General features: G+C 37.7%; 1 protein-coding gene across 1 annotated transcript; it reads right to left on the bottom strand.

The window, feature by feature from the left end:
- Positions 1-5,979: 5,979 nt before the first annotated feature.
- LOC121796846 lies at positions 5,980-6,920 on the bottom strand. Its single transcript, XM_042195620.1, has 3 exons — positions 6,537-6,920; positions 6,113-6,437; positions 5,980-5,999 (listed from the first exon to the last, which is right to left on the bottom strand). The coding sequence occupies exons 1-3, from the start codon at positions 6,918-6,920 to the stop codon at positions 5,980-5,982; spliced, it is 729 nt and encodes a 242-aa protein (XP_042051554.1).
- Between the last annotated feature and the right edge of the window lie 3,446 nt (positions 6,921-10,366).

Here is a 10,366-nt window from a genome sequence, read left to right on the forward strand (position 1 = left end):
CTTAGAAAGCATTGAGTGTTGTAACCTGCACGTGGTAAGAGGTTAAGTCTTTGACTTTTAATGATTCTTGGAAACCTCTAGGAGGTAGAGTATAGCAGGATACTCGAGAAAGAATCACCTATGTAAGTGAGAAGTGAGGGCCGCTTCAAAATATGTAAAATCACTTATGAATCCAAAGTGGTGTTCCATGGCCAGAAAACGACACAAACGTGAGAACTGACGAGTTTGTAAATAATATTGTGTCAATACTATTGTCTCGGTATACACCCAGGAGGAATGGTTCAAGGCATCACGTCCACCAGGCCGCCGGTATGCTCGATCGTATTGACTATGGAAGGTTCAAAGCCCCAAGCTACCATTTCAAATGCAATATTATTTCTTCAGAATTGAGGCTAGCGTCTACATACATGCATATGCATTCTTCCGATGGAAATGTGACTAAGATGTTGGTTTGAGCTTGTGAAGCTCTAACCAATGTGGGGGATTGTTGGAATTATCAATTTGATAACCACTTAGTTATCAATTTGATTAAGTTAGAAGCTTCTTAAGGAGTTATCAATTTGATAACCACTTGGTTATCAATTTGATAACTACCTTCTTTTGTAGAAGCAAAGTTCAAGATGATTATCACTTCATCATTTCCTAAGCCTATTTATGTGTGGAGGTTGAAGGAGAAATCATATAACTTCAACATCACAACATCTCCATTTCCTCTCTAAACTAGTTCTCTCATTTAGCCATTTAGGAGCATAGTCTCCTCAATTCTCAAAACTCCGAAAGTTCACCGGTGCCTAGTGAGTTTGAGGTGCTTCTACTCACTAGGACGAAGTCGTTTTATCTTTGGGGACACTACGCCAATCCGTGAGCATTAGCCGGGGCGTAATTTGTCTTGCGGAAAGAGGGCTTTCCTCGACTCGACTTATAGTTAGTACAGTAATTTTCTATTTTCGTTGTAATCTCCATTTCACTTGTATTTGTATTGTTCTTCGGTTGTAATAGTTAGAGTACTGCCTGTAAACGGCTCGGGAATTTTCCTAATTTTATCCAACAGGGGTTACATAAAGTTTCGAAGTATTGTGTAGATGTAGGAATCTTTAAGACTCAAGACTTACTGATGGGGCTGGCAGCGAAAGGATTTAACAGCTTGAATGAAACACATATTCTATGATCTAGAGGCTTGTCTAAGACCATCAATGGTCGTGTAAGCTTCCAAATCACATTTTCTTGCCATTTATTACATAACCATTAGGATGTCCCATTTTGATGATTTCCTCAAGACTTACTGATGGGGCTGGCAGCGAAAGAACAAATAAATCTGAAAATAAGATCTGTTTAGCAGATTATGTAGACAAAATCTCTATGTGTAGTTACCAAATGTATCATACACAAAACTTAAATCAAAATATGTTTTTGATTAATTGAAACCTAAAACATGCTTTTCTACGGAGAGGATTTACTACCCTCTTGATTCTCTAAAGAATCGAAGATAATGTTGGTTTTGCAGCGGATATCAATTTAGTTTGATTGAACGATTTACATCTAAACATGCTTTTTGCTCAATTGTAAACTAGAACCATGTTTATAAACATATAACTCGGATCATACTGAATATATTTGCAATTAAATACAACGATTTACCGTATGAATTCAAGTAATTGAATTCGAACTCCTTCTTCAATCGTCTCTACCACGGATCTTCTAATTTGTTCCCTTTTAACTCGAATTTGACCTTTGTGTGGGCAAAGCTTGTCAAATCCTCAAAAGCTGGAGAAGAATTGAAGACAAAAATCTCTACGGAAGAAGAACCCTAAAAAATTGATAATTTATCTCTACAGATTGTAGGGATCGAATTTTTACGTAGAATGAATTAATCTATCTTCTCTTCTTCTCCCTTTTATATTAAGTTAATTATTTTGGGCCAGACCAGGGATCTGTGGAGGATTGGATTGGGCCACAGTTCAGGCTTCCACTAATTAAATTAAAGCAATTTAATTCAAGCTCAAACTTAAATATTATTATCATCCACTATAGATATAATATTGACTGCCCGTCCAAACCAAAATTACGAGTATGCCGAGACTTCCTCTTTAATTAAATCATTTCCCGTGCTAAAGCTATAAATATCTATTAATTAATATCAAGTCTGCTATCCGACTATTATTAATTAATTTCTTTTTCCAAGAGTGGTCTAGTTTAGAAACATTATTTATTATTCATGGAATAAATTCCAACTGGCCACTTTTCTGAATAATAAAACCTTTTTCTAAACACCTCTTGAGGATATTATCATACTGGCCTCTCCCAGCACACGATTCATTGCAATAACAATACTAGCACCACTTAGACATTAATGATCATTACCCAATCTATCAGGATTCTTGGGCAACAAAATTCCCTCACCATTTGATAAGTCAAAGTAGTTTTCAATTAATATCGTATGCTCAATGTTATGTCAACAATGATTAAGAAACGACAATCACCGAGACCTCGTCTTTCAGTATATAGCCAAGAAAGACTTATCTCACTATGTGATCCTTTCAGTGTTATACCACACTGACGTCGTTCATTTCCTTAGGTAAGGAAACTTTCGGACTGACGTCGCAACCTTTCACGATAGGTAGTCAAAGCCTATCTAGGTTGTGAAACAATTTTACTTCTGCAAGAACCGACAAGTTACCTACTGTGAACGCTGCTCACAACTTGTCTACTATGCAGAAGACTTAGACTCATTTGCTTAAACTATCTATTTAAATGGAAAACGCATTTCAACATCTCATAAATACATAAGCAATACATAAGCAAAATACATTGTAACAAAATATTATTTCTCATAAAATGGTAACAAATGGATAAATGAGTTATTACATATACAAGCATTCGAAAGATGCTTTCAGTATACTAAACTCTAACAATCTCCCACTTATACTCAAAACAGCTTTCGAGTATACCAAACTGCAAAATCCTCCCACTTATACTGAAAGCGGGTCTAGGTCATTCGAACACCTAATCCTTTCACGTGACGTTCAAACGTCCTGGCTGGAAGTGCCTTTGTGAATGGATCTGCCAAGTTGTTTTCTGATGTGATCTTAACCACTTCAATGTCTCCTCTCCGCACTATATCACGAATGATGTGATATTTCCTTTCTATGTGTTTGCTTGCCTTGTGGGCTCGTGGTTCCCTTCAGTTTGCCACAGCACCAGAATTATCACAATAAACAGTGGTGCTCTTGGGCATACTCGGAATCACATTCAAATCAATAAGAAAGTTTCTGAACCATACTGCTTCCTTTGCGGCTTTTGATGCTATCACATATTCAGCTTCCATGGTAGAGTCTGCGATGCATTTCTGCTTCACACTCTTCCAAATTACGGCTCCACCTCCTAAAGTAAACACATATCCAGAGGTTGATTTTCTCGAATCCCGATCAGACTGAAAGTCTGAATCAGTGTAACCCAAAGGATATATCTCGAATGCCTGGTAAACTAGAGAATACTCCTTAGTTCTTCTCAGATACTTGAGTATTTTCTTTACCACAATCCAGTGTCCTTGATCAGGGTTTGACTGATACCTTGCTACCATGCCAACGGCAAAGCAAATATCGGGCTTTGTGCATAACATAGCATACATGAGACTCCCAACAGCTGATGCATAAGGGACCCTTCTCATAGCTTCTATCTCAATAGGTGTTTTGGGACACATATCCTGAGACAGGGTGATTCCATGGCTAAAAGGTAGAAAACCTTTCTTGGAATCTTGCATACTAAAGCGTTTAACTATCGTATCGATGTAAGATTCTTGAGATATGCACAACATCCTTTTCTGGCGGTTCCTAAGAACTTTAATGCCTAGGATGTGTCCAGCTTCTCCCATATCTTTCATCTCAAATTGACATGAAAGCCAATCTCTCACGTCTGACAACATTTTCTTACTATTTCCAATCAACAGTATGTCATCTACGTAGAGTACCATAAACACTACATTCTTACCTTCAACTTTCTTTTACACGCAGCTCTCATCTGGGCACTGCTCAAAGCCAAAAGACTTAACAGTTTGGTCAAAACACATATTCCATGATCGGGATGCTTGCTTGAGGCCATAAATGGCCTTCTTAAGCTTCCACACCATGTGTTCTTTGCCCTTGACTACATATCCCTCGGGTTGTTCCATGTAGATGGTCTCCTCAAGACTTCCATTTAGGAAAGTTGTCTTGACGTCCATCTGTCATACCTCCCAATCCATGTAGGCTGCGATAGACAAAAGAATTCGGATTGACTTGAGCATAGCTACTGGCAAAAAGGTCTCATCGTAATCGATACCTTCTCTCTGGGTATAACCCTTAGCTACTAGTCTTGCTTTGAAGACTTTGACTCGTCCGTCAGGTCGTCGTTTGCGTTTGTAAATCCATTTGCTCCCAATGGCAGTACAACCTTCAGGTAGGACTAACAAATCATAAACGTCTTTGTCTATCATTGATTGTAGTTCAGAATCCATTCCTTCTTTCCAGGAATGACTATCTGAATCTGTCATCGCCTCTTTAAAGTTCCATGGGTCTAATACGTTACCGTCTGGGTCTAAGTCAGATGACTCACCCAAACCAATGTATCTTTCTGGTTCACGAGGAACCCTCCCACTGCGACGCGGCTCTACAATTTGTGGTACAAAAGTTGATATCTCTGGTATAGATTGTACTTGTGTTATTGGTTCTTTGCTTGTGGAAACTGAAGTATCTCTTAGTTCCTCAAGAGCTACTTTACTGCTGGGCTTATGATTCATCACGTAGTCTTCTTCTAAGAACTTAGCATTTGTGCTAACAAATACCTTCTTATCTTGTAGACTATAGAATTCATAGCCTTTCGTTCCACTGGGATACCCTACAAACAAATATATCTCAGTACGAGACTCCAACTTTGTTGGATCTTTCTCCAACACGTGTGCTGGACAACCCCACACTCTGAGATGTCTCAGGCTAGATTTTCGTCCAGTCCACAACTCATGTGGTGTTGTAGGTACTGATTTGGATGGTAAGTTGTTCAAGGTATAGCTTGCTGTGAGCAACGCGTGTCCCCAGAATAAAATAGGTAACTTAGCACATCATCGATCGAACCATTTCTAAGAGGGTTCTATTCCTTCGTTCAGCTACGCCATTCTGCTGGGGTGTGCCAGGCGCAGTCAATTGGGATTCAATTCCCGCTTCTGATAAGTAGTCCAAGAACTCACTACTAAGGTACTCGCCTCCACGGTCAGGCCGTAGAGCCTTGATTGTCTTACCATGTCGCGTCTCCACAAGTGCCCTGAATTCTTTGAACTTTTCAAAAGATTCCGACTTGTGACGCATCAAATAGACATATCCAACTTTCGAGTAGTCATCAATGAAGGTGATGAAATACTGAAAGTCGCCTCTAGCTTGAGTAGTCATTGGACCACACACATCAGAATGAACGAGCTCAAGTACTTCCTTGGCCATATTACCCTTGACCTTAAATGGTCTCTTAGTCATCTTGCCTTCCAAACATGATTCACAAGTTGTATAAGGTTCTATTTCTAGATCCTTAAGTAGACCTTGGTCTACCAACGCTTGAATCCTAGTAGGGTTAGCATGACCAAGTCTAAGGTGCCATAAGTACGTTTCGTTCATTGAAACAGAAGAAGATTTTCTTTTTCGAGAAACTTTTGATGTTGAGTTAGATTCAGTTTTATGTTGCATATACGGTGTAGACATTATAGTGTAAAGGTTGTTTTCCATGATACCACGACAGATATAAGAACCACATTTCTTGATAATGCATGAATCATCAAATGAAATCGAATATCCATTAGAAACAAGTTTAGAAACTGAAATTAAGTTTCTTCTAAACGAAGGTATCAACAAAACATTGTTCAACACTAAAACTCTATCACTAGAAAAATGTAAATAAACGTCTCCCACTGCAACGGCTGCCACTCTTGTAGCATCGCCCAGCTGGATTTTGATCTTTGTTTCATTCAACTGCCTTGTTACCTGCATTAAAACAGGATCAAAGCAAACATGATCAGTAGCTCCAGTATCAACCACCCATTGCTGAGTAGATACAACTGCTAAACATGATTCAACAACGAAAGCTTGGTGCATACCTGAGCCATTGGCCTTTTTTGGACAATCCGGCTTCCAATGCCCCTTTTTGCCGCATTTAAAACACTTGCCACTTTGCTTCTTGTTCGTGTTCACCCGTTTCTTTTTGCCCTTAGCTATCTTTGGTGCTATAACATTCTGGGCTTTCTTCTTCCCCTTACCTGGCTTAGAGCCTGAGGAAGACGGCCTAGAACTCATCATAGCAGCCTTTGTCTGGACCATAAGATCCTCCGCTGACTGCAACTCAGTCAACAGTTCAGCTGGGGTGTAAGCCCTCTTGTTCATCTCGAAATTGAGCTTGAACTGCTGATAGCTAGCTGGCAAACTCTGAAGGATTAGAGTTACTTGGGACTCGGGATCAATGATCCCTCCCAAAACCTCAATTTGATTGAGGTGGCTCATCATCTCGAGGACATGGTCCCTCACAGATGTGCCCTCCTTCATAACCTTAGTCATGATGCTCCGAAAGGCTAAAGATTTAGCCGCTCGATTCTGAGTACCAAAAAGGTTATTAAGATTGTTCATAATCTCAGTAGCAGTGTTCATGCCTTGATGCTGATGTTGAAGTACTGTTGACATAGAAGCCAACATGTAGCACTTCGCCATCTCATTGGCTTTGCACCACTTTCTGTATGTTTCTCTCACTGCTGCAGAAGCATTTGTAGCAGGTTCAGGTGGACATTCAGTAGTGAGCACATATTTGTACTCTTCGGCAGTGAGAACGATATCCAAGTTTTGTTTCCATACGATATAGTTATGACCTTCGAGTTTGTGTTCTTTAAGAATAGCGGAAAGAGGATTGAACGACATCTTGATATGGATTTAGCTGAGAAAATGAATAGCTTATTGTTACAAACTATGTAAGATTCTAAAGAGTAAAAACCATTAAAACAGTTTAGATTCTCACAACAGTTAAATAGAATTAAGTACGCCTCTAGGGAGGTCAAGTAAACGATTCATATTTAACAAAATTCTGGTCACAACTTCGACGAATAGTCCAGAGACCACTAAGGTGGCATGGCCGCCAAACGTTGCCTAAGCCTGTACCATTGAATATTCACCCCAAGGATTTCATTTCCGTATTGATACTCCTTCTAGGGAAGGTTGCACACCACAAACAGAATTCTACAGTTATCTCACAAGTTAATTTAATCTTCTGAACTCTGCGATTTCTTAGGATTAAAGCTCCCACTAAGGTGGGTTGCGATAATATTGGAAATCACGTCTAGATAAAATTGAACTTTATTTTGAGAAGTCTAACCAATGAACTTGCTATTTCTTAGGATTAAGGCTTCCACTAAGGTGAATCGCGTTGATATTATAAACTGCTTCATACATAGACTAATTCTTTGGAGACCATATACGACAGAGATCGTAATTGTTGCTTAGTTATTTTAGGGTATGGTTTTTCTTTTAATTATCATTTAAGTGAATTAGGCAGAAAGTTCACTTATATTAATTTCAAATTAATAGGTAGTTCTATTAAATCCATGAAATTAAACTAAGATAATTAAATAATTTGATTAATTAATAATTAATAAATTAAAAAAAATTAATCAAATATTTTCTTTAATTAATATTAATCGATTATTATTAAATAATAATAATATTAATTATGATACTTATCCTTTTCCATTAGGTTTATGAAATTTAGATATAATAGGATTTAGTTGAAAATTACTTATCCAAATCATCTTAAGATATATTCTAGATAAATGAAATTTATCAATATCTTATAGATAAGGATTATAATTCAAACCTATCTATATTATGATAAGTATATATTATGGACATAATCTGCATTAAATTTCAATTTATTTCTTCCATAAAAAAATATGGAATCCTAGATTTATAGGATTTATTTGAACAACCAAATCTAATCTAACTAGGATATATCTAGATAGATATAATCTATCAAAATCCCTAAGATATAGATTAAAATTCAAACCTATATTAAATCAAATTAAATTTATTTAATGATATTCCATATAATAAATTAATTTTAATTTTAGAAACAATATCCAAAATTGCTAAAAATTAATTTAAGGTGGGACATATAGTCCCAATCATTATTTACGCAATTAAACATACTTGTTCACAAAATATGCAAACAAATATCACGTAATACATATTTGTATAAACTTAATTCCATTACTCACATAATGATAAAAAAAAATGTGATGCATAATTTGAATAAAGTGATTGCACAATTCACGTAAACAGATAACATATTTAAATACGTATCACGCATGATCCTTAATTCACCTAACAACCAAAACAGAATCAGTTTCAAAATTCGGATTTTGTGGCGCACTCAGCACTGCTCTCAGACGTGAAAACACGTCCAGCAGTAGCCTCCGACGGAGATAGAAACTGATCGTCGGCCAGCCAACCTTGGTGCCGCTCTCGCCCGAGAAAACTCAGTCAGCAGCACCAAAACACTCGTCAACTCCGCCCGCCACAGGCTGCTTTCGGCTGGAACAACACAACCAGCAGCCGTCTGCGTCAGTTAGCGATCATGGGAATCGCCGACGCTGCTCTCGGCATGTAGAACAGTCAGCAATGCTTTTCGGCTCCCACTGATCTCTCCTCCTCGTCGACCAGCCAGCCCCGTAACATGGTCGAAACTCATCGACCATCAGGGTCTACTTCCCGTCGACAAGTCGGCGTGTGATCCGGAGCTGCCCTCAGCTTTCAGCCGGTAGCTCCAACTGTTCTGCGTGAATTCTGATCAGCTAGGTCATGGATGGCATGTCATGACCTTGATCAATGCGATAACCGATCGTCTCACCCTAGGGCACGATCAAATCGACTTCTTTTCGAAAATTCGTAGGTTCAAAAAAAATTAATTGAACACTAAAACATGCATCAAAAACTATAAACATGTTATTCATACAATCAAAGCACGTAGTAAATCAAACAATCAGAGCCGGTTTTGATACCAATTGTTGGTTTTGCAGCGGAAATCAATTTAGTTTGATTGAACGATTTACATCTAAACATGCTTTTTGCTCAATTGTAAACTAGAACCATGTTTATAAACATATAACTCGGATCATACTTAATATATTTGCAATTAAATACAACGATTTACCGTATGAATTCAAGTAATTGAATTCGAACTCCTTCTTCAATCGTCTCTACCACGGATCTTCTGATCTGTTCCCTTTTAACTCGAATTTGACCTTTGTGTGGGCAAAGCTTGTCAAATCCTCAAAAGTTGGAGATGAATTGAAGACAGAAATCTCTACGGAAGAAGAACCCTAAATAAATCGATAATTTCTCTCTACAGATTGTAGGGATCGATTTTTTACGTAGAATGAATTAATTTGTCTTCTCTTCTTCTCCCTTTTATATTAAGTTGATTAGTTTGGGCCAGACCAGGGATCTGTGGAGGATTGGATTGGGCCACAGTTCAGGCTTCCACTAATTAAATTAAAACAATTTAATTCAAGCCCAAACTTAAATATTATTATCATCCACTATAGATATAATATTGACTGCCCGTCCAAACCAAAATTACGAGTATTCCGGGACTTCCTCTTTAATTAAATCATTTCCCGTGTTAAAGATATAAATATCCATTAATTAATATCAAGTCTGCTATCCGACTATTATTAATTAATTTCTTTTTCCAAGAGTGGTCTAGTTTAGAAACATTATTTATTATTCATGGAATAAATTCCAACTGGCGAGTTTTCTGAATAATAAAACATTTTTCTAAACACCTCTTGAGGATATTATCATACTGGTCTCTCCCAGCACACGATTAATTGCAATAACAATACTAGCACCACTTAGACATTAATTATCATTACCCAATCTATCAGGATTCTCGGGCAACGAAATTCCCTCACCATTTGATAAGTCAAAGTAGTTTTCAATTAATATCGTATGCTCAATGTTATGTCAACAATGATTAAGAAACGACAATCACCGAGACCTCGTCTTTCAGTAAATAGCCAAGAAAGACTTATCTCACTGTTTGATCCTTTCAGTGTTATACCACACCGACGTCGTTCATTTCCTTAGGTAAGGAAACTTTCGGACTGACGTCGCAACCTTTCACGATAGGTAGTCAAAGCCTATCTAGGTTGTGAAACAATTTTACTTCTGCAAGAACCGACAAGTTACCTACTGTGAACGCTGCTCACAACTCGTCTACTATGCAGAAGACTTAGACTCATTTTGCTTAAACTATGTATTTAAATGGAAAACGCATTTCAACATCTCATAAATACATAAGCAATACATAA

The sequence above is a fragment of the Salvia splendens genome, chromosome 3 (genome assembly GCF_004379255.2).
Source record: "Salvia splendens isolate huo1 chromosome 3, SspV2, whole genome shotgun sequence".
Taxonomy (NCBI): Eukaryota; Viridiplantae; Streptophyta; class Magnoliopsida; order Lamiales; family Lamiaceae; genus Salvia; species Salvia splendens.

Bases quoted from the DNA above. Each gene is read 5' to 3' on its own strand.
- LOC121796846 (XM_042195620.1), bottom strand. From the start codon at position 6,920: ATGTCGTTCAATCCTCTTTCCGCTATTCTTAAAGAACACAAACTCGAA. The intron at 6,438-6,536 runs GTGAGGGACCAT...CTAATCCTTCAG, and splicing joins TTATGAAGGAGGGCACATCT to AGTTTGCCAGCTAGCTATCA. The intron at 6,000-6,112 runs GTATGCACCAAG...GTTTTAATGCAG, and splicing joins AAAAAAGGCCAATGGCTCAG to GTAACAAGGCAGTTGAATGA.